The sequence below is a fragment of the Euprymna scolopes genome, chromosome 26, assembly GCF_053919585.1.
Source record: "Euprymna scolopes isolate OS-2025 chromosome 26, ASM5391958v1, whole genome shotgun sequence".
In the NCBI taxonomy this organism is placed as follows: domain Eukaryota; kingdom Metazoa; phylum Mollusca; class Cephalopoda; order Sepiida; family Sepiolidae; genus Euprymna; species Euprymna scolopes.
Window position 1 is genome coordinate 57446717 of NC_136507.1, and position 26829 is coordinate 57473545.

At 32.3% G+C, this 26829-nt stretch overlaps 2 protein-coding genes across 2 annotated transcripts in view; one reads left to right on the forward strand and one right to left on the reverse strand.

Annotated features, from left to right (window-relative positions):
- The window catches only part of LOC145248082 (kynurenine formamidase-like), a 108806-nt gene that overhangs the window by 41139 nt on the left and 40838 nt on the right, over positions 1-26829 (reverse strand). The gene's annotated exons all lie outside the window — the stretch shown is intronic.
- On the forward strand, positions 299-18874 carry LOC145248080 (uncharacterized). Its single transcript, XM_080109858.1, has 3 exons — positions 299-342; positions 11401-13364; positions 17149-18874. The coding sequence occupies exons 2-3, from the start codon at positions 11402-11404 to the stop codon at positions 17514-17516; spliced, it is 2331 nt and encodes a 776-aa protein (XP_079965984.1). The 5' UTR covers positions 299-342; position 11401; the 3' UTR covers positions 17517-18874.

Here is a 26829-nt window from a genome sequence, read left to right on the forward strand (position 1 = left end):
TAAAACTTAACTCTGATCAGAATCGCCTGTTCCTTCTTTTTTCGGATTTTTTCTGATACTTATCGAAGATATTCTGATACAAAACCTATCTAAGAACACTGCCAGGTACATAAAGTACATTTGTGTAAAATTTAATAAAAATTGGCTCAACCGTTTCGGAGTCTATAGGGATCTCTCTCTCTCTCGCACGCACACACACACACACACACACACACAGAGTTCCTTTTATATAATATTAGAGATTTGAGTCATTCCATTATTACATTGAATGCAGGGTGGATAGGATTGTTCACCTTGTTTTTTTTCAGAAAAACATCATAGTTTTTTTTTTCACAATCGCAGGTAAAGTGAAAGTCATAAAGAATACTAAAAGTTTTAGACGAAATAACTAATTACTTTTTTTTATATTTATAACCAAACAAACCTGTTTTTCTTATGGATAAACAAACAAACAAACAAACAAACAAACAAAAAATATTAAAAACGTTTAAAAAAAGTGAAAACAAAATTGTGAAGGAAAAATGAAATTTTGTTCATTTCTCCCTGATTTTATTTGTCTTCCAGTTGACTTGTTAACAAAACATAACAAAGGTATGACTTAAATATTTTATTCATGACCCAACTTTTTTGGGGTGTGAGTGTGTGTGGGGGGGGTATACATTAACAGTGTGAAAATGCCGATGTGGACCAACTAATGATTACTAATGATTACTATATTGTCCAATTTCTACTGTACACTCTTTAACCCTTATCCTTGAGTGGCCTCTTGGCCTTGATAATGTGGTGCTGCCTATGTAAAAAAAACAAAACAAAAAAAAACTAGTTTTCCAAAGTTGATTTTTAGGGTTATTCAAGTCTGTTATAAACGAATATCATATTTAACATTGTTGCCGACACATAATTCTTATTATATTAAGATATTTATTACCCAATGTATTATGCTTTAATGGTTCATATGATTACCATGTTTTCTTTTTTGTTTGTTTTTTTTTTTTTCACTTAAATGCACATTAATATGTTTATTCAAACCGTTAAAAAAAGGTATTTGTTATTTAATTACAAAAAAAAAAAAAAAAAAAACCCAAACATTTATTTAATTTTTACAGGGAAGGCAAACAGCTAAATAAAGTAATTGTTTAAAATAAAAGAAAATCGATATATAGTAACAATATCTATATACTTGCAGGACCCGTTAACCGGCGTTGCCCGGTGGTAGCATGCACCCCTCGCTTAAAAATTTAAAATTGTTGTATACCCATGCTAGAGGTCACAATCACAAGTAGTGTAAAGTGTATAAATATATGTATTTATCATAAAGAATACACGAGCTACTAAAGTGGTATGAGAGGAACGTGTTCGTAGCATGCGATTAAACATGGTATGAATGCCTCCATTTAGTCTCTGAAACCAGTGGTATTCATAGGACTGGTTGATTCCACTTAGTTCTCAAATAGAGGCGATTTGTACCGGACAACAAAAATACGGCTGTTGTTTTTGTTGTTGGCCAACCTCCAACCTCCTGATATTCAAAATGGCTTTCGGAATAGACACCTTATTTTGTGCTTGAGGGTGAAGTTGTCACAAAATTTGTTGGAAGGTTCAGGGTATTTTTCAGGGTATGGATCAGGGTGTAGGGGAATAAATAAGAGCACCGGATTACCGGTGTAGGGTAAGGAGTGAGGTCCCTTGAAAAAAGAAGAGGAGAGTCCGTACACATGAGGCACGGACGCAAAAAGTTCTTCTCCTAAAAGACAATGTTGGACAGGCAGAGTACAACTCTAGAATACAGTCCTCACTCCTCCCGTAAACCCCACTATTGAAGTGAGTAATCTTTTTACCTTAATGTTCTGAATTGCAGTGTTGTCATGTTTTCATGTTTGTTAATAAATTCTTGTCGTTTATACTTGTTGTACGTTTAGTAATTATTAAAGCTGGTCGGTAGTTTTGGGACTTGGAAGAACCTAAACCCGTACCAACAAGGGTAAAATTCAGGACAAAGTATTTTTGTTGGCAAGACTGGAGTTATGGTGGCAAAAAAACTATCGAGCCCTGTGTCCCTTAAAGGGAACTGAATTCCTGTAGTCACCTGTACGTTACCAAGCATAAATGTAAACGGTATTTAAGAAAGTGACCATTTTAAGTAAGCTGTAAAAGTAAAGATTATAAACAGAACGGTTTATTTAAATAACAAACAATTGGGAAATATAGGGACTGCCAAAAGTCACCACAGAATTACCCCACCCTATATGTAACACGATGTAACTTTATTATAAATTAATATTATCAGTATAACTTTTGTACCATTTAAAAGAAGAAGGGAAAAATAAACCAGTAATAATTTTAAATTTTTTTTCATCGAACGAAAACAATGAGATTGCGAGACGAAAATCGTGTTTACATAATTGGCACTTTAAAATAACGTTCTCATGTAGTAGACAATCCGAACGTGAAAACATACTCGTATTTAATAAATCTAGCAAACATCAACTAATCGTCAGATTTTCGTGAAATTTTAGATACTTATCCATTTTAGAATGAAATTACATATAAAATGCAGTTTTTGTAAAATATACGAGGGGAAATATTTTTTTAGTGCGTGTTCTCCCCCCATATTTATTTTTTCGAAATTCGAACAAAATATATTTAAATCTATCAAAATTTCTATTTACTATGAAACATAAGAGTTCAAATAAGTAAAAAATATTTATTTTTAAAAAATTTAAATACACATATTGAACAAAAATTTACCTTAAAGTTGCAACTAAAAAATTGATATAAACTTAATATTATTATGTTCTTTTTAAATAGCGGTTTTTCGAATTAATATATACTATAATCAGTTGAATTGCCAAGAAAAAGAAACTTCGTAAGCATTAATTAATTTTTAAAAGATTAAAACGATTAAAATTCCATTATTTCAAAATGTTCCATTACAACATATATTTTTAATTAATTGTGCTTAATTTTTTTTAAATATTAAGTTTTAACATAAATATCACTCTTGCCAGCTATTTTATCGCCAGATTAAAACCAATTTGAAAATATTATTGCACAATATAAAGCATTTTGTATTCCACCCCCATATTTTGTTTGTCTCTTTCTACCGAACAAAATATGGAACCCCGTAGGTAACCAAATGAACATTCTGTAAAACCGTATTTCATATTTAATATACAAATGTTTATAATATTATTAATCATTAAACTGTGTAAATCTTAAAACCTAACAAAATTATAACAAAGATTAATTATTAATTGCAGTTTGAAGAAGATAAACAAAGGTTTTAAAAAAATCATTAAGTCGCTTCTGCTTTTCTATAATTCGTATAGTACACACAAATCTGACGTCACGGAAACCATGCGGTCCGGTCCAATCTTCACAATCGTTTGGCAGTCCCTAGTGAAATAGGGGTGGGGATGGGGGGGGGGGCAATATATTTTTGTTTTAGACCTATTTGCTTTTCCCAAAAACTAATCGAAAAGAAGTAATCCAAGCCTTTAACGTGGAAAAAAAAAATAAAGAAAAGAAAAGAAAAAAAAAAAATACAAAAACCATCCTCAGAAAGCAGGAGCGAACCGGCAGCAAAAGTTGTAGATGGAGTTTCGAAGAAGTGAAACGCTTTAATCTACTGCTCCACGATTAACGTACGATGGACATACATCGATAAGACGTGTAATGTAAACAGAAGTTTATCTACTGTAGAATTAAATCAACAGCTTAGTTTTGTTGGTCAATGTTTCAGTGAAACATTGTTTCACCTGCAATATTTGTTTTCGAGAACGATATCTATTTTCAAAGTAAACGTACGTGTTATTTATAATAATCAACGTGTTAAATATTAAATGTATTAAGGTTGAAGAAAAGAAACGGGTATGTTCTGTCAAAATAGCCTAATTAGTTGTTTCATTTTTTTTACTAAGGTACCCCCAACGCGTGCTACAGTTTTAATCCCCCCGTTATGTAACACCATGTAACTGTAATTTAATATTATCATCCTAACTTTTTTACCATTTAAAAGAAGCTTTAAATAAACTGCTATTATTTGTTATAGATTGTTTTGTTCACAGCATAAAAAAATAATAAAAATCGTGTTTACATTATCGACGCTTAAAAACAACGTTCGTATATAGTGACGTTTGTGAAGCCGTAGACATACCCATGTTTAAAAAAATCTAGAAAAAAATCAACTAATAGTCATATTTTCCTGAAATTTTTTAAAAATATTTATTCATTATTAAATAAACTTACATAATAAAAGTAGGTTTCGTTGAATATATTAGAGGAAATATTTTATTTTAAGTGTTATATCCCCCCCCCCCATATTTCATGTTACGGAAACTAAACAAAAATAAATGTAGGTTAATAAAAATTTCAACATTTTTTACAGCTGCAAAGATCAAATAATTAAATATATATATATATATATATATATATATATATATATATATATATATATATATATATATATATATATATATAAGATAAAGAAAATTAAAACTGTAAGTTAAACTTTATAATCAAAATTTATTGTTCGACTGAATACTCCCAAAAACAATTTATAAAGTCCTTATTCCGCGGTGTTTCAAAGAATGCTATTCTTATTATTCTTCTCATCAGAGGACATAAAGAAATCAGCAAATTATATTTGTAGCAATGCTAGAATTTGCTAGTTAAGACTAAGTGAAAGCGCAATTTATTGTAGCTATAAATTGCCAAATAAAAAAAAATGAAAAAATATTGGATATGTAAAAAACTAATATAAAAACAAACCGCGCATAATATTTCGGCTTGAATGAAACTCCTCTAGAATTGATCCAAAATGCATATGTATGTATAAATGTGGGTAAGTACGTGTATGTATGTCATGTGCATATGTATAAGTACCATGTGTGTATGAGTGTGTGTATGTGTATGTATATATATGTATGTATATGTGTATGTATGTGTATATTTACTTTTATCAATATCGCTATATGATTGACATAATTATTTGTGTCACTATCCCTGTTGCTGTTATTATAAATATTATTATCATTATCGACATCTTTATTAGTTTTTTTTATACGTATTACTAAATTTGTTACTATATTTATTATTATTATTATTATTACTATTATTATTGTTATTATTATTATTATTGTTATTATTATTATTACTATTATTATTATTATTGTTATTATTATTATTGTTATTATTGTTATTACCGATGATCATTGACTATACTATTATTAGAATTTATTATTATTATTGGCTCACATGGAGCTTTCACACAAATCAACACACGATCTGATTGGACACCTGTGATGTTCTCTGGTAGCTGAATGACAACAAGTCTCCCCAGACGTCCAGCTCTCTCCTCCTCCTTCGATAGCATTTGCAAATAAATTTGCATCATCGCAACAGCCGCTTACCATTGACTTCTCGCTGGCAGTGGCCATTGGTTTATACTGGAATTTGAGTGGCACTAAGCCTCCCCAAGATCCCAGTTCTCTTTGCACTTGTCCAGCGGAGGTCTGGCCAGTGCTCCCTCCTCGGTCTTTCCATCCTCCTTGACCCTTCTCGGCTCTTTGGTATCACTCTTCTATTGGGGGAAATGGTGGTGAAGCAATGAAGAGGATGCATGATGGGGGGGGGGGTGTAGAACATGTAGATTTGCAGCTTCGGTGTTCTTCATTCCCTGTAACGCTTCTTCGTTATATCGTCTTGTGTTATTCTCTGCATTCAAGGGTTTTCCTTAATATTTCAGCCGTTTTCATTATCATTAGGAATAGTATTTTTGAAGCTATTCCTCTGATTCCAATTTCTGCCATTCTTTTTTCCAGGTTTTTCGGAATTGTTCCTAGTGCTCCTACTATTATCGGTACTATTTTGATTTTCTTCATCATCCAAATCCCTTTTAACTCTCTGTCTAGTTCTGTGTATTTGCTTCGTTTCTCCTTTTCTTTCATACTCACCTTGTGGTCAGCTGGGACAGCAAAGTCTACGATTTGACAGGATTTCTCTTTCTTATTAATTATTACGACATCTGGTTTTCTTGCTTGGATGGGTTTGTCCGTCTGTATGTTCATGTCCCATAGTATTTTGTGGTTCTCGTTTTCGAGTGCTGTTGCGGGTTTATGCTTGTAGTATTTATCTGTACACTCAAACTGCAGCCATTTGCACAATTCCCAGTGCACCACCCTCCCCACTTGGTCATGCCTGTTTTTGTATTCCTTTTGGGCCAGTTTGCTGCATTCACTTACTATATGGTTTATCGTTTCGTCTCTTTGTCCACAGAGTCTGCATTTGCTGTTTTCTTGTGTTTTATCGATCATTGCTTTGATATGGTTGGTTCTTATCGAGTTATCTTGTGCTGCAGTTATTAGATTCAGTTTTTCGGTTTATATGTCCTTTTCGCATCCATGTCCAGGTGTTTTCGTTATTCTCATCTTTTGTCATTCTTATGAATCTTCCGTGGAGTTGTTTCTCTTCCCATTTCTCTTTTCTAGTTTTGTCATTTGTCTCTCTGTTTTCTGTTTTGTTGGTTTTCTCCGTGTCTCTCGTTGCCATAATTATCCTTTCAGTGCTTTGCATTATGTATTTTTCTAGTTCTTTTTTTGTGTCCTTCACACAGTCTTCTATACAGATCAGTCCTCTCCTGCCATCTTTCCTTTTCATGTAGAGTTTGTCAATATCGTCCTTTGGGTGTAGTGCATTATGCATGGTCATGAGTTTCCTGGTTTTCTCGTCAAGCTGTCTCATGTTCTTCTTTTATCCATCCTATAAACGGTCCAGAGAATCTCACTAGTGACACTGCCCATTATTATTATTATTATTATTATTATTATTATTATTATTATTATTTTGTCATCTTTATCATCCTCATAACTTAATAAACTATGATTCTGAAACACTTAAAAAATTATAATCATCACTCCTACACTTTTGCTTTTATTAATGACATCGAATTTCTTTATAGAAAGATCTGTTTCATTCTGTCTAGACAATATCCGATCACAGCAATACGAGCTTTCACCCCCCCCCCCCCCGCTTGAAATCACTTTTTTCTTTTTAAGCCGAGGATGATGGTTCTCATTTTGGATTTCTCTCTTCTTACTATTAGGTCCCATTTTACTAGGTACAGACTTCTCTTTGGACTACTGTACTGCCCGGAAAAAAACAATTTGCATTATTTCAGCCGTTTTGTAAACTTTCCCATCGGATTTTTGAAAACTTTCCAATCGGGTTATATGCATTGCCACGCTGGACTTATTTTGGAATACATTCTATTTAAAGAACTATTTTGCATTTTGGATCAACTCTAGAGGAGTTTCATTCAAGCTGAAATATTATGCACGGTTTGTTTTTATATTAGTTTTTTACATATCCAATATTTTTTCATTTTTTTATTTGGCAATTTATAGCTACAAAAAATTCCTTAACTAGCAAATTCTAGCATTGCTCCAAATATAATTTGCTAATTTCTTTATGTCCTCTGATGAGAAGAATAATAAGAATAGCATTCTTTGAAACTCTGCAGAATAAGGACTTTGTAAATTGTTTTTTGGAGTATTCAGTCAAACAATAAATTTTGATTGTAAAGTTCAACTTACAGTTTTAATTTTCTTTCTCTTATAATAAGCTCTACTCTCTATTGCATATTGAGCTTTTATAATTCGGTTGGGATTACATTTTCTATATATAAATACTGTTATTTATATAAGTTTAAAGTTTACCATTGTGTATATCAGGTAAACACTACATCCCTTCGTTTTCATTATATATATATATATATATATATATATATATATATATATATATATATATATATGAAATTCCGTTATTTATTTCACTTATCTTAAAGTTGTAAATAAAATTGTACATAAAATAAATATTATTATGTTTAAAAATAAACAGTTTTTCCTGATAATTTTTCTTCTTGGTAATATAATTTGAATTACGATAAGAACCCCCCTCCCCCCCCCAAAAAAAAACGGAATTCTAAAAAAGAAAATAACTATTTAAAAATATCGTGAAACTTGATTTTAACCTGAAAAAACTATTTACAAATAGAGCGATATGAAAAATGCATAAGCACTAAAGTTTGGTTTAATTTAATCTACCTATTAAACTTTTAATGGGTTAAATTTAATCACGTTCTTGAAAATGTAACCATGCGATTATATTTTATTTTAGCACGTTGTTTAACAAATAAAAAGAAATAATGCAAGAGTAGTTTTTAACTGTTCGGAAATGATGAATTTTTCTTTTTTTTTACATAACTGTGATGTAATCCCCCATTGGGGAGCTTTAGAACTATGCTGAGATAGCTAATCATTCCCGGGTGACGCCAGATAACCCGCGGATTTAAAATAGAGAATATAAATATATATATTTTATTTCATGTCAAAATAGATATTGTTTGAAACCAGAGAAATATATTTTGCAGCTAATGTTCATGACAGGAAACTTGAAGCATAACATTGTCTGACCTTGGTGAACTCAAAGTCGGATGTCAGAACTGACATCTGACCTTAGCGAGTCGTGAGAGTCAGTATTCAGATCCCAGATTCAGGAATTGCGCAAATGCAAAAAAACCTGAAACTTTTCAATTTCGTGGTGAAATCTTATTAGCTGGGGAAACTTCCACCTCATATACATACCTCACTATATATACGACTGTCACGCGAAAATTAGAAGAACAGAAGGAGGAGAGTTTTTTGAGAGCTTGCTTGTTGATTTCGGGGAGAACAGGCCGTATAGGGACGTGACCCCTCTACTTCCTCATCCACCCGTCTGACGCTGCCTGTGAAGAGATTTGAGACTTTCAAAAACTTACTAAGAACTGAATGATATTTGTAAAAACATTTGTACATAAGTTTGTGAAAATTAACTCTGTACACTAGAGTACACGAGTTTGCTTTTCTTCCTGCCTGTGGCTTTGATATTCGCTTTCAGCATACAGGATTCAATGTAATAACACTCAGAGAAGACTAGACGACACGAGCCGAGTTTTCCAGATAAATAAGGGTCCTAACCAGCTTCATCAGTGAGGGGTTACATAACCACTTATCAAGGCCCAGAGGCCACTCGAGGATAAGGGTTAAGAGTGTACAGTAGTCAATAATGTTATTATTTTGAAAGCCATTCTTTACATGGGGATGGTGTTTTAATTTTTTTTATGCTTTTATAATCTGTGCTTCAGTCTTCTCATATGCATCTGATGGCAGATGGTATCGTGCTCTGCAATCATATGCATCTGAGACCAATATCTAATTTAACATTTGGTGCTTATGCAATTTTATTACCACACTATTTGTAAATAGTGTTTTCAGGTTAAATTCAAGTTTCACAGTAATTTATTTTATTCAATCGTAAAGTGGAAGAATAATGACAAAACACCCTCCCCTCCTCTCCCCAATGTTAAAATGGCTTTGTAAATAAAAAGATTATTATTTCAGCACGGTACAAAAAATATATAAGTACCTAAAATTGTACTTTTTATTGTTCAACACTTTTAATTATAAATTATATATATATATATATATATATAAAAATATACATACGCTCGTTGAATGATGGAAACAGCTGGATTATACTGAATGACCAAAAAGAAATGTGGGCGAGCAGACGGTAAAAATTGGAAGAAGAAAAAAAAGGAAAGGAAAGAATTTAAAAGGAAAGAGAAAAAAAACGGCAGCGTATCATTGTGCCAATATATTATACACAGTATAATATCTCTTCTTTTATCTTCTCTTCTCTATCTTCTCTTCTTCTCTATATAAATAAAATGAATTCATTTTTCCCGTGTGAGTTTGACCTTAATAGGATTAAAAGTCAAAACATTACATGCAAATGTAATGTTCACAACCTGCAGAACAGGCCTATTACCTCTACACTTCTTCGAGAATCTTACATTCCTATACTTTTTCCGATGGGAGTTCACCGCCAAAATCGGTTATAATCAATGGAAGTTGTAAAATTTTTTCTCTCTATTTGATTCATCCTCCCCCCACTCCTCGTTTACACCGTCTCTGATTCGTTCACAATGGACAATACGAAGGAATACCGGTTGCTTAAAAAACAGGAATGATGTCATTTTAACATTCATTTTCGACTGGTCTGTTGTGTATTTGTGCAGAAGTTTTTTGTGTAATGTCTCGAGTTTCCGTTGATGATGTAGGAATATAATAGCATCATGAACGGGTTAAGTTAATAGTGGAGAAGTCCAGAAAAGCAAGGAAAATGGCGGCATGTTTTAAAGTGGCAAACCATTCGTTTAATGGTGGAAGGAGCAATAGTGGAATTCGAGAATGTCTACTTCTCAGCCAATCAGCTGGGTCGGATTTCGGAATGGGATAAATATTATTTGTATAGTTCAAAAGTGGTAAGAGTATGCGATGTGTATGTAATCAGTAGCCAGTTAATGACGGCATAGACACAGAAAAGCAGGAAAAAGTATAAAATCATGCAGTGATAAATGGGGTCATAAGAGGACTTATGGAATAAAGGATGAAATTGGAAGTACTTCCTCTGTAGGTGATGACATTGGTTGTGATATCGTTCCTAGGAATAAATGTAATGTTTTAATATTATGAATTAATGTGTATGAAATGTTCTATAGTTAAATAAGGTAATGGCTAATAGTGTAAACATAACAAATTTGTATGTGCCATCTGTTTTGTAAACCTATGGTATTTTGCTCCAGAGAGGGAAAACTGCGCCTCTTTTATAATAGAGATTTATATTAAGTTTGTTATTATTGTGTGCAATACGAGTTGATTAAATTGATTATTTATTAAACAATATTAACGTAGTTATGATTTCGTCCAAGATGATTTCTAGTTAATTAAAATAATTGTTTATTATTACAGATTTGCATACAAATTGCTGAAGACAATCAATATTAACCTTGTCCTTATTGTGTCGAAGATGGCTTATAGTTAATTAATTAGTTTTTTATCGAACGCCTAACACCTTATCTCGAGAAGATTGTGTTCTAGGTATACAGTCTACAGAGACAAAAATGACAAAAAACAAAAAATAAAAAGTTACAATGGCAATCCAACTTTTTAGCAAATTTCCAGCACCACCATTTTTTTTCTCTTTCCAAATCAACTCCTTGCTTTCTGTCAGTCGGTTTATTTTTCTTAGTCAGTCTGCACATGTGTTAATTAGTTCTTAACAGATCAAACCCAACTATAAAAGTCCACAATTGTTAGAAGTCCTTTTTTTTCATCTGGCAAATGGACAGTCAATACGTACGAAATATCTCATTCTCTTTCCAGCTGCTAAGAGTTCCTCTTTATTCTCAAAGCATTAAATAATAATCCAAGATGTGTAATAGTTAAAAAAACAATTAATTGTTTATTAAACATCCAGAAGAAAATTATTATCATTTTCACTTTTCTCTACTTACAGCATGATGGCCTCAAAAGGGACTTTCAAGCCTGGATTGTTTAATATTGGCTTAAATATTGAAAAGAAACTTAGCAGCCATTATTTGAACATTCACAGGAAGAAGCTGACGCACGAACTTGGAATTGCACCCATCTATATAAAACCAGCGATTCGCAATTTGGTTGCCTTCATTTTATTCCACATGGACTTAGGCCGAAAGAGAGCTCGTTTAATGTTGGAGGAGTTAATTGTAGATTATCCAGATGATTTAAATTCTCTTGCTGATTTAATTTATGTCTACAAAGAAATGGGACGTGAGAAGGATGCTGGAAAATATAAAATGCAGCTTGATTCCTATAAAGATAATCCGTTATGTCAAGCGAGAAGTATTTTGGGCCAGGCAAATGCTCTGACCTATGATTGGGCAGATGATCACAACAAAACGCCAAAAGCTTTCTTAAAGGATAGCTGGAGAATCCTTAGTATGGGAGATAACCAGACAGAACAAGTAATAAAAGCTACCACCTTGATTGTTGAAGCATACAAAGTGCTGAAGACAATTCCTGAGACAGCCCACGAGAAAAAAATCAATGAAAACGAAAAGGCGGTCGAAAGATTTGAGAAAGGAATTGAAAAACTGAATGAGTTAAATTGTTCCAAGGAAGAAATCTTGACATGGGAACATAAGCTCGCCATTGCCCGTGGCAGAATGGATACATGGAGAAATAGAAATGACGACTGCACTGATAACCGCATCAAAAACTTTTTAAAAGTATTAGAAGGACATTCGCATGTGATTGATAGCCTTATCTCAGTTGAAAATCTAGAAGGACCTCTAAAATTGTATCTCGCCAAGTCATGCATCTTTTTTGCCCAGCTGTATACGACACGGAGATTTTTGAAACCATGCGTTGATCACTTGGAGAATGTTAAAAAAAAGATAGAAAATCTGGACTTTCTAGTGGACAAGGCAATGGAGCTTTGGCCTGATGGCAATACAATTTTAATAAGATATGGACGAATGAAAATGATTCAGAAGCAATATCTGGAAGCAATTAGAAGCTACGATAAATCCATTGAACTGCTTCCGGATAAAGACATCAACTGGTTTGCCTATGCAAGTCGTAGAGATGCATATTATGATTATAGTAAAAACCTGATAGCTAAAAAATGTTACAAGGGAAATATTGATGAATATTTGAGACTCGCTTATAAGGATGCAGAAATTTGTTTTCAATCGAGATGTACACAATTCTGTTTGTTAAAGATGGCCGAAATCTGCTTTGAGAGAGCTAGGCCCAATAGACATCCAGATATCAAGTTTTATTGCCAGAACAAAGATTTTGTCTATGAAGCCCTAGAAATTCTCCACGAGACACTGAAAAAAAGAGACATAAATAAAGACGCGAGGATCTACGCCCTACTCGGAAAGTATTATCCGTTTATAAGTGAATATAGAAACTCTATTGAGTCTATAAAAACGTCACTAGAATTGAATAAGTGGAATAAAAATTATCCTAAGTCCTTTTCATATCTTTGCAATAGTTTTATGTGTTTTTACGATGAGAACAAAGATAGAAATTTGTTGAGTGAATTCCGCTACATGCTAAAAGAAGCAAAGAAAAGGCAGTGTGACATCTATAACGCCCTCAACATCATGAAGAGAGACTTTCCAGAAATGCTCTCTGATTTAATTGAAAACATGATCGAGTGGGATGCAAGAGGCTGTGAAGACATTGTCAACGAAATACTGCAGTCAGGGTTTAGTGTGCGTGACGACATGAGAGAACGATTTAAAATGAAGCTTCAAGAAGGAAACAATCAAGAACCCGACATAAATGGACCAGCAGAGATTCAGGTGTTGGAAACCTCAGAGAGTTTTGAGTACGATTTCTTTGTTTTGCATTCAGAAAAGGACAAGGAATGGGTGAATTTTATGTTGCGGCCACAGCTTGAAGAATATGATGATGCTATAAACTTTAGAGGTGAGTGTTTTTTATCTATACTAAAATGAAACAATTTATATCATTTAGACAGATTGAGAGACGGATTGACAGAAACATCCACATAGAAATGCTTAGACGTATTTGAGAATCCTTTTTAATATGCGCCCATCCTATGTGTGTATTTTCCGATTAAAATATTACTTGAAACTTACCTTTTTTTTTTTCTTTTTTTCAGATAAGACTAATTTTTAGTAAGGTAAAGACCCAATAACGTTATCATGACTGATTTATGAAGATTCTATTTAAAAGCTTACATCACAGACTAAAAAAAAAAAAATGCTATTTAAGATTTTAGAATGACTTTTTCATACAAATCCTATTTACAACGTTAGCGTCCCTGACTAACAAAAATGCTATTTTAAATTTAGCATGTCTAATTCATGAAAATACTGTTTATAAATTAAGCAAGACTTACTCACAAAAGCGCTATTTCAAACATTAGCATGACTGACATAAAAAAATGCTATTTAAAACTTAAGCTTGATTGATTAACAAAAATGCTATTTTAAACATTAGATTGATTGATTACCAGAAGTGCAATTTTAAAGTTTACCTCGATTGACTTACAAAAATGCTATTTCAAAGTTTAGCTCAACTGACTACCAAAAATGTTATTTTAAAGTTAGATTGATTGACTAACAAAAATACGATTTCAAATTTTAGCTTGATTGACTAACAAAACTGCTAATTTTAAGATGAGCTTCGTTTACTACCAAAAATGCTATTTTAAGTTTAGCATGCCTAACTCATGAAAATGCTATTTCAAACTTAATCAAGACTTACTCACAAAAGCCCTATTTAAAACTTTAACATGACTGACATACAAAAATGCTATTTTAAACATGAGCTTGATTGATTACCAAAAGTGCTATTTTAAAGTTTATCCCGACTGACTTACAAAAATGCTATTTTAAAGTTTAGCTTGATTGACTAACAAAAATGCTATTTTTAGGGTTAGCTGGATTGACTAAGAAAAATGCTATTCTAAACTTTAGCTTGATTGACTATCAAAATTGCTATTCAAAGTTTAGCTTGATTGACTAACAAAAATGCCATTTAAACCTTTAGCTTCATTGACTAAGAAAAATGCGATTTATAATTTTTGCCTGATTCACTAACAAAAATGCTATTTCAAAGTTTAGCTTGATTAACTATCAAAAATGCAATTTTAAACTTTAGCTTGATTGACTAACAAAAATGCTATTTTAAACTTAAGCTAGATTGACAGACAAAAATCATATTTCAAAGTTAAGCTTAATTGACTAACAAAAATGCGATTTATAATTTTAGCCCAGTTTACTAACAAAAATGCTATTTCAAAGTTTAGCTTGATTGACTAACAAAAATGCGATTTATAATTTTAGCCCAGTTTACTAACAAAAATGCTATTTCAAAGTTTAGCTTGATTGACTAACAAAAATGCGATTTATAATTTTAGCCCAGTTTACTAACAAAAATGCTATTTCAAAGTTTAGCTTGATTGACTAACAAAAATGCGATTTATAATTTTAGCCCAGTTTACTAACAAAAATGCTATTTCAAAGTTTAGCTTGATTGACTTACAGAAATGCTATTTTAAGTTTAGCATGTCTAACTCATGAAAATACTGTTTCCAACTTAAGTAAGACTTACTCACAAAAGAGCTATTTCAAACTTTAGCATGACTGACATACAAAAATACTATTTAAAACTTTAGCTTGATTGATTACCAAAAATGCTATTTTAAAGTTTACCTCGATTGACTTACAAAAGTGCTATTTCAAAGTTAAGCCTGATTGACTAACACAAATACTATTTTAAAGTTTAGTTTGATTGAATATCAAAAATGCTATTTCAAAGTATAGCTCAATTGACTAACAAGAATTCTATTTTAAACTTAAGCTTGATTTACTGAAAAAATGCTATTTTAAACTTTAGCTTGATTAACTTAAAAAAAAAGAAGCTTTTTCAAAGTTTAGCTTGATAGAATAACAAAAATGCTATTTCAAAATTTTGCTTGACTGAGTAACAAAAATGTTATTTTAAACATTAGCTTGATTGACCATCAAAAATACTATATTAAAGATTAGCTCGATTGGCTAACAAAAATGCTATTTAAACCTTTAGCTTGATTGACTAACAAAAATGCGATTTTAAATTTTAGCTTGATTCACCAACAAAAATGCTATTTCAAGTTTAGCATGCCTAACTCATGAAAATACTGTTTCCAACTTAAGCAAGACTTGCTCACAAAAGAGCTATTTCAAACTTTAGCTTTATTGACTAACAAAAATGCTATTTAAAACTTTTGCTTGATTGAATAACAAAGATGCGATTTATAATTTTATCTCCATTGACTAAAAAAATGCTATTGATTGACTATAAAAGTCCTATTTTAAAGTTTATCTTGATTGACTGACAAAAATGCTATTTAAAACTTTAGCTTGACTGACTTTAAAAAAAATGCGATTTAAAATTTTAGCTTGATTGACAAACAAAAATGCTATTTTGAAATTTAGCTTGTTTGACTATCAAAAGAGTTATTTCAAAGTTTAGCTTGATTGATTGACAAACATGCTATTTCAAAGTTTTACTTGATTGACTGACAAAAATGCAATTTCAAATTTTAGCGTGATTGACTAACAAAAAGTCTATTTTTAAGTTAAACTGGATTGACTATCAAAAGTGCTATTTAAATGTTCACCTTGATTGACTTACAAAAATGCTATTTAGCTTGATTGTATAACAAAAGTGCTATTTCAAAGTTTAGTATGATTGACTTACAAAAATGCTCTTTTAAACTTTAGCTTGATTGACTAAAAAAGGGATATTTTAACATTAGGTTGATTGATTTACATACATACTATTTAAAACTTTAGCTTGACTGACTTATAAAAAGTCGATTTATAATTTTAGCTTGATTGACTAACAAAAATGCTATTTTAAGTTTAGCATGCCTAACTCATGAAAATACTTTTTCAAACTTAAGCAAGACTTACTCATAAAAGCCCTATTTTAAACTTTAGCATGACTGACATACAAAAATGCTATTAAAGACTTTAGCTTTATTGACTAACAAAAATGCGATTCCTAATTTTAGCTTGATTGACTCACAAAAGTGCTATTTTTAAGTTCAGCTTGATTGAAAAACAAAAAAATGCTATTTTAAACTTTAGCTTGATTGACTAAAAAACATGTGATTTATAATTTTAGCTTGATTGAATAACAAAAATGCTATTTTTAAGTTTAGCTTGATTGACTATCAAAAATGGTATTTCAATGTTTAGCTTGATTGAATAACAAAACTGCTATTTCAAAGTGTACATTAATTGACTATCAAAAATGTTATTTTAAAGTTTAGCTTGATTGATTAACAAAAATGCTATTTTAAACTTTAGTTTGATTGACTAACAAAAAATCTATTTCAAAGTCAGTTTGATTGACAAATATGCTATTTTATACTTTAGCTTTATTATTTGGCAAAAATGCTATTTCAAACTTGAGCTTGGTTGGCTAACAAAAATGCTATTTCTAAGGTTAGTAATACTGTCTGGTGACAATTATTATCGTTGTCTTGGCATTCTCTCTTTATGAACTTGTGGAAAAATCAATATTACTACAACAAAAACAACCAAACGAGTCTAAAAATAATAAATGCTGTTTTTTTTTTGTTTTTTTTTTTATCATATTTCAAATCTGTGTCCCTGGGTTGTTTTGACCCTCAGCATATTACTTATTTAACTCAGCTTTGAATATTGAATTAATTATTCTTTTTTTTTTTTAGGTTGCTTTCCAAGTCGTGATTTCATACCTGGAGAGAGAAAACTAGATAGTATGTCGAAAGCTATCGATAAAAGTCGTAAACTTCTGATAATCCTAACACCAAATAATTGTCACAACAAGTTGGTGAAATTATTCAGTGATGTTTGTATGATTAAAAGCAAAGCAAAAGACAAAAAGGTCATCCCTATTGTCCGCGAAAGTTGTGAAATTCCTGACTCGCTTCAATCCAATGATCTAATTGATTTCACAAAGAAAAACGACTGGGATCGACTTCGCATGGCGCTTACTGTTAACATGGATTCAACATTTGAGCTTGAAACAAAAATGTCTACCCTGCGTTACTTTGATCTGGATGAAGAGAAAAAATAAGGATTGTTACGATGGCGACTATTTTAAATAATGATTCAAGTAATATAAGGAAGATAATTCAAATTTTTATAGGTAAACATTTATCTCCCTTGCATGAGCTTTTTTTTAAATCTCTTTTCCATCATTTTTCTATATTATTAAAATTGGGTTACCCTTTTTTTATGACTTTCTTGATGTGTATAAAAGACAACTATTTTTGTATTCGAAGAAGAAAAAAAGAAGATTGCTATTTGTTGTTTATTTGTTTCTCTACTTAGAAACATCAAGAATGATTGTAGAATCAAGCAGCAGATTTATTAATTTCTCCATCAGTTTTTGTAAAATGCTTTTAGCATTTTTTTTTTAAATTGAAATTTCAATTAATTGAAAAAACTTATTGAAAGGTAAAGATTAGTTTTCTGGAACCGTTTCAAAGATAATTAATAAATTAAAATCTTAAAATATTGAATTAAGAAAACCACAATGTACATACTTTTCTCAATATATAATAAAATGATTGCAAAAGTTCCCCTCTGAATCAAAGTATCGTAGGTTTGCAACAACAGATGCCACATAAAAATTCAATACGTCTAGGCTACTAGCCACTATCTTATGTAACTTTAGAATGCTATTTTAGACACATTTAGTCATCATAATAAAATGCTACATTGCATCCTAGGAGCAACACCATCACAACCACAACATCGTTAGAGGAAGGGGTACCTATTTTTCCCCCTAAATACTTAGTCCTACCACTGCCACCAATCGACACTGGGAGGAAGTCTACATGTTCCACAGATTCTATACTTATACCGTCCATAACTGGCTCATATATACACAGATATACCATTAACTTTCCTGTAGTAGAATAAAAATATAATAAAGACTCCCTCGGGAAAGTCCACTGTCTCTGATTGGTTGCCCGCTAATTCTCTTATTCTGGAATTAGATCATTCCAAACGAACACTTCAGAACATTACAATCTGGCGCTGCTAGGACAAATATTGATTTGCATGGCATAAATTTTAGTTCATAGACACTTAATTTCGAACATATAACAACAGAAAATGAACTTTCCAACATATAAAATTAAATCAACTTCTACATTTGATGCAATTCTGCTAAAAAACATATACAGAGCCTTTTTGAAGTCGTGATAATTGCTAAAAAGTATCTATATATTAATAGGATAGTGTGTGGTTATTTATTTTATGTATCACACTTAAATCAAAAGCAATTCTGAGTGACTGCCGTTTGATTGTTATAATAATGTAATTGTTATAATAATGTAATTGTTATAATAATGTAATTGTTATATTAATGTAATTGTTATAATAATGTAATTGTTATCATAATGTAATAAACAATTTTACCAAGAATTCTTCATAAGTTTTGGTTTTGATTTCGATTATAGCTGAAGGAACTCAAATTATATATATATATATTTTTTTCTTCATAAGTTTTGGTTTCAGTTTCGATTGGAGCTGATGCACCCAAGTCATATAGATATATTTTATTATTTTTGAAATCACAATTTATATAATTTTTTAATATATAAAAATCGATAGAAAATTGACTCTATAATTATATATACGAAATCTGCATAAATTAAAATATATAATTAAAATATAAATTTTATGATCAGACAGCATCCGGTCATAAAATACACTTAAGTGTATTTTATGACCGGACAGCGTCAGGTGTGCCTGCTCGCTTAGATAAATACTTTTGCAGTTTTAACAAAAGAGCTACAATAATATCAGGGTGTCTCAATTGAACTGTAACAAAAGGTTTAAGAAATATTGTCATTTTAATACGCATTATTAACTCTTTTCTTGCACACACGGTACTAACATAAAATGTAATCAAACACATATGGCTCTTTCCTTGCTCAGACGGAACACTCTCAAAATATAAACACAGCATTGGTTTGAGAATGTAAATATGCATAAAATACCGACACACCCCTCCGCCACAACGGCTCTAAAAAATTTTTTTGCAGTATCAATATTTAATTTTCAATTTTTGAGCGATTATCAAGACTTTAATGATGCTATTTTTTTTTTTTTTTTTTTTTTCAATTTTTATTCCTTTTGATGATTAAATTTAATTTATATTCTTGACTGATTACCTAGGCTTCGAAGCTGTGACTTATCCTGTCGACACTTTCTTTTTAGAACTGATTAAATTAAGTTAAACACAATAATATTATGCAGTTTCAATGTATATTTTATTGGCCACGAAAACACTTATTTGTTATATATTTGTTTTTTATCACTTTTACTTTCTGTAGAGTATTTTATTATTTAGAAGATGGGATAGAGATATTTCTGGAAAAAAAATGCATGCAGTATACCGAGAAGAAAAATGATGGCCGACTTGAAAGATGCTGTCATCGGTAGAAAGCAGTTATCTACCTCTGTTTTCGCTCAATCTAAAGAGTTAATACATACTTTCTTTAGAATCTGCCAGCACCTGCGGGTTATCGCCCCAAAAGTGCTGACAATCACAGACAGATAGTTTCCACTAGCTGCTACTGGAAAACAATGCCCGACAGTGGAAGCCAGATTATTTCAGTTAGGCCACTGACACCAGGGACAGCAGTGGCCACCAACAACAATCGTAGTTTAATTTGTTTTTAAGGGAAGGTCCTTTAACGATTCTGTTCTGGACCTGTCATGTTTCCACCAGGCAATGCCGTTTAACGAGTCCTGCTGGTTACCAATAATTGCATAATTATCCAAAAAAGGTGAGATCATTATCCAAAAAAGGTGAAATCATCATCATCATCATCATCATCATCATCATCATCATCACCACCACCACCACCACCACCACCACCACCACCACCACCACTATAAAGAGCTAATCTATAATATAAATCCCACATGTCTGTTTAAATGTATGTATGTACGTTAGTATGTATGTATGTATGTATGTATGTATGTCTGCCTAAAATTTTTGACAGAGATGATGGATTTTCACGAGATCAGTATCGTTTTGAAGCTCATCCTTTCGGACGACGAATATCGAAAAATTGGCTAAAAACATTAATTCCTTCACCCTCAACTGCGCACTTTTGCACAAGAAGTGGTCGTTTTATCTGCCGATATTTTTGAAAGTCATCTCCTCTTTTCGATTGACTAGCCTTAATTTAAACCTTCGCCACTTCCGGTTTGGACGCAACGGCAACAACTTCATATTTTTTTCATGTTCTTTTTCTCCTTTGCGGTACAGGTTCGAGCTTGTCGAGAGGACAGTCCTTTATCATGTAACAATACAATGCAAAGAGTGTGGGTGCTGGAATGTCTCTCTGCTTAACATCACTTTCTACTGAGATAGGATCAGCCAGCTTTCCCCAACATTGATCACAGCCTTCATATCATCGTGGAAGAGCTTTAAGATGGTTACAAACTTGTCAGGACAGCCAAGCTTTTTCAGAATCTCCCACTATCTCATCAAAGGCCTTAGTTAAAGCGATGAACACCTGATACAGTCCCTTTTGCTGTTCTATACATTTCTCCTGTAGTTGCCTGGCTGTAAAAATCATATCCACTGTTACTCGACATCTTCTGAAACCACACTGCGACTCAGGCAAAACATCGTCAGCAATGTGCTCCAGCATTTTGTCTAGCATGATCCTACAGAGCACCTTACCGACTACTGACAGCAAAGAGATGCCCCGATAATTTCCACATTCATCTCTGCTACCCTTCCCCTTGTATAGCACTACCATCAATGCATCCCGCCAATCGTGCAGAATACACTCATCCCGCCAAGCAATCTGCAACAAATCCGTTAAGCGTTGCATCATCTTGGGTCCAGAACATTTAAAGATCTCTGCATGCAAACGATTCGGGTCAGGAGACTTTCCATTGTTCAGCTTATGGACTGCTGCTTCAACCTCCTGGAGAGAAGGAATCTCTGCCAAGATATCCTTGACTGGATTTCTAGGAATCGACCTAACAAACTCTTGATCAATGTAAGAAGGTCTGTTCAGGAGGTCGTCGAAATGCTCCCTCCATCTATGAAGAATGTCGGTAGGGTCTCGGAGAAGATCCCCACCATCCCTCGAGCGCAGAGGAGTGATAGGTGATCTGGATGGCCCGTAAACTGCACGCAGTAGGCTGTATAAGACCTTGGTGTTGTTTGAATCCGAGGCGAGCTGTATTTCCTCAGCTTTCTGCCTCCACCATTCATGTTACGTAACCTCCTCTGCACCTTGTGCATGATTGCCTTACACTTTTCCCTCAATCGATCTTGCTCACCATCCGTCAGATCACCCCCAAGATAAGCGTGCAATGCCCTGACCTTTGAATCAAGCAGAGCCTGAATTTCAGTATCATTCTCATTGAACCAATCCTGATGTTTACGCTCACAATAACCTAACACTCTCTCACATACCTCATAGACAGATTCCTTAAAAGCAGGCCAAGTGTTTTCACAATAAATCGCTTCCATCTCCTTAACTAGTTTCTTTCTCACAATATTGTCCCTTAGACGGGCAACATTAAGTCGCTTTGAGATAACCACTCTAGCTCCCCTCATCTTGGGCGTCACAACACACTTAATCTTTGCACGGACCAACCGATGGTCGGTCCAGCACTCTGCCCCCGCATGACACAAACACTGCAGATATCCCTCCTCTCACGTTTTCTGACTAACACATAGTCTATCAAGTACCATTGTTTTGAGCCAGAATGCATCCAGGTCGTCTTGTATTTGTCCTTTTGCTGAAACACGGTGTTACTGATTTTAAAACCCATTTCTGAACAAAACTGCAACAACATCAGACCATTGCTATTACACTTGCCCACTCTGTGTTTACATCCCAGTTTTAAAAATCTCTTCCACCTTAGCATTAAAATCTCCAAGAATGAAGATCTTATCAGCAGAGGGAATGTGTCTAACTACACTGCACAAAGCAAGGTAGAAAGCAATCTTTTCATCTTCTGTTGCACCAATAGTGGGTGCATAGATACTCAAAAAGGTTGCAGTCATGGATACAATGGCATAGTGGGTGGAGAGGGCTCTATAAGCCGTGGTGAAGGCAACCTCCCTAGGAGAAGGAAAACTCTGATATAAAACCTGCGATGACTGCTGCATCCAATGATGCTGACTTGCTCTTCTTTTTGGATCAATGTGGCAGTTGTTTAGAGAGTGGGATTGTCTCGGTGCAAAGTCTTTCCTCACTATAGCAATTCTCACGCACAAGCATTGCTCGATATAAATTAGATATACTTTTTACCATCTTGTGTATCTTGATAGCGGGAGGAAGAAAAGGAAAAAGGCTGGCTGTAGCCTAAAACGGCACAACATTCAATGAAGTTGGAAAATATGATTATAAACGTAAATAGCAATAAGGGAACTGGAATTTCCAGGGCCTGGCCCGGCAGGTGTTCCAGGGCTCCACAGCCTCGACCCGGTCGTCATCATGCTACTGTGAGGAAATATATGACAATGACCATCGGCTGTTGGAATGTGCGGACGCTGCTTGACTTGCCGTCAGAAATAACGCGTCCAGAGCATAGATCTGCTCTTGTATCTAAGGAGCGTCAACGTTATGACATGGACATAGTTGCTCTGTCTGAGACCAGGCTGGCTGATGAGGGACAGTTTTCTGAGTTGGCTGGGGCTAACACAATTTTCTGGAGTGGTAGAGCAGAGGGATGTAAGAGGGAATCAGGCGTGGCTTTTGCTATAAAGACATCAATTCTTTCTAGCCTGGAAAAACTTCCCTGTGGTGTGAGTGACCGGATCATGACTATGAGGTTACCTCTGGTAAATGGTCGTTATGCAACCTATTTGAGTGCATATATATATATATATATATATATATATATATATATATATATATATATATATATATAAATACGTACATATATATATATGTGCATATATACGTACATACATATGCATATATATATATATGTATATATACATACATACATATATATATATATATGTATATATACATACATATATATATATATATGTATATATACATACATATATATATGTATATATACATACATATATGTATATATACATACATACATATATATGTATATATACATACATACATATATATGTATATATACATACATACATACATACATATATATGTATATATACATACATACATATATATGTATATATACATACATACATACATATATATGTATATATACATACATACATATATATGTATATATACATACATACATATATATGTATATATACATACATACATATATATGTATATATACATACATACATATATATGTATATATACATACATACATATATGTATATATACATACATACATATATGTATATATACATATATACATACATATATATATGTATATATACATACATACATATATATATGTATATATACATACATACATACATATATATGTATATATACATACATACATATATATATGCATATATACATACATATATATATGTATATATACATACATACATACATATATATGTATATATACATACATACATATATATATGCATATATACATACATATATATATGTATATATACATACATACATATATATATGTATATATACATACATATATATATGTATATATACATACATACATATATATATGTATATATACATACATATATATATGTATATATACATACATACATATATATATGTATATATACATACATATATATATGTATATATACATACATATATATATGTATATATACATACATATATATATATATACATACATATATATATATACATACATATATATATATATATACATACATATATATATATACATACATATATATATACATATATATATACATACATTTATATGTATAGATACATACATACATATATATGCATACATACATACATACATATATATGCATACATACATATATATGCATATATACATACATACCTATGTATATAAATATACATACATACATACATACATATGTATATATACATACATACATATGTATATATACATACATACATATGTATACATACATATACATACATACATACATACATACATACATACATACATACATACATATATATATATACATACATACATACATACATATACATACATTATATATATACATATATATATATATATATATATATATATATATATATACTAGCAAAAGTACTCGTCGTTGACTGGGTTCAAAAACAGCCTACAGAAAATGGACTCTGATTTATTAAAGTATGATAGGTTATGAAAAGGAAAGGTTGTAAAGAGATAGCTTCGAATTCGGAGGTATCAAAACCAAAGCAAAATATGATGAAAGTAAAAATAAAATAGATAAACTCCATAATTTATTATACCATACCTGTTCACACTGAAACACTTATCACAATATTCTGTGGATCTATATTAAAAAATTTTGTTAAACTTTGTGACATATTTCCATTCTATGGAGGTTAGGTGCGAACGAACACCCCATAATTTTATTATACCATATTTCTTCAAACTGTATCAAAGTATACTTACGCAGACAGATATGAAAAGTCTTTATTAAAGTTTGTGCCTATTTTCATTCTATGGAGACCAGGCGCAAACGCAGACCCCACAATTTTATTATACCATCCCTATTTAAGTTAAAACATACTTATCAAAGTATTATTATGTACATCTATATCAAAAACACTTGTAAACGTTTTTTTTTTAATTTTTTAATTTTAAAATGTTTTATTCCCATACTTTGTGGGCCAGTCGCGAACGCAGACCCCACAATTTTAATGAGTCAACATTATGTCAGATCAAACATACCCATTCCTGTGTCTCGATACATCTTCTATCATTATATGTGATCAGTTTTCTATAATAGTCAACCATATAGGAGCCTATTCGTGACCAGACACACACACAGACGTTCCGCTTTATATTATAGATACACACACACACACACACACACACACACACACACACACACACACACACACACACACACACACACAATGGTAGTCAAAGTGAATATCGAAATGTTCATATCTTTGGTTCTATCGGACGAAACTACATGAAAATTTGCAGGCTTTTTGAAGATTCTAATACTACAAGCAAAGATACCTGCGCTTTGTGTGGGCCTTAGCTGTACACACGAGTATTTGTTTTGTGGGCACCTCTCCAGTAAGTAGATGTTGAAAAGCAACTATCTAGCTTTAACGTTGTGAGAATAACAGAAGTTCAAATAATCCAAATGATACAAATTATATGCCCTCATTCTGGAAAATTATAAAACAATAAAAGGATTAGTCAGAAGAAAAATGTCTTTTTCTTCTTCCATAGAAATAATTATTTTCAATTAACTATTTTTTTAATAAATAAAACTAACTTTTTAATTTATTCATTTAAAAATAGCAGGTCTACCTGGCGTAACCCGTGGCTATTAAAGATAACAAAATAGCAGATGTTTACTGGTATGTGTAACATTTGTGCCTCCAAAGCACTCTTAAAACCAAATGTAATCTCATTTTTGGGTTACTATCGGCTCTATTCAGGATATTGAGCACTATGGATTATGGCTCCCAGCCAACACCAACAAAAGAACAAAAAAAGTTCTTTATCCCGAGTGACATTGTGTTTAAACCTGCTCTATCTGGGATCCAGAGCACCATGAAAACCAAATAAACTAACTTTTATGTAACTACTAGCATTTTAGCCCGGCGTTGCCCGGGTGTTTGGAGGTGTATTTCGAGGAAAAAAAAAAAAAGAAAAAAAAAGTGGTCAAGTTTTTAAAACTTTGACCCCTATTATGCCCCCTTAACATTTATTGTTTTGAGCTCAACTCAAATTATTAAGTTAGATCCGTGTTCAAGGAACCTATATCTAAAATTTCAAGTGTTTAGATCAAAAATTGTCGGAGGAGTTTGGTAGAGTTCTCAAAGGTCAAATCGTTGAACTTTGACCCCTTAACAGCCAAATTTCTGGCCGAAAACCGATCACAAAGATTTTCCCAAATCTCAGTACCCTGTATATCAAATTTCGAGCCTGTAGACTTAAAATTGACGGAGTTATTGCGTAGGGAAATGTACACACACACACACACACACACACACACACACACACACACACACACACACACACACACACGCGTTCACTTTTATAGATATACTAGCAGGGGTGCCCGGCGTTGCTCGGGTGTTTGGAGGTGTATGCTGTGCAAAAAAAGCAAAAAAACAAAAAAAATGGTTAATTTTTTAAAACTTTGACCCTTAAAATTTATTGTTTCGGGATCAAATCACTTTATTAAGTTAGATCCAGGTTCAAGGAACCTATATCTAAAATTT

Excerpts from the sequence above, each read along its gene's own strand:
- LOC145248080 (XM_080109858.1), top strand. The coding sequence starts at position 11,402 with ATGATGGCCTCAAAAGGGACTTTCAAGCCTGGATTGTTTAATATTGGC. Across the intron at positions 13,365-17,148 it reads TGATGCTATAAACTTTAGAG|GTTGCTTTCCAAGTCGTGAT; the intron begins GTGAGTGTTTTT and ends TTTTTTTTTTAG.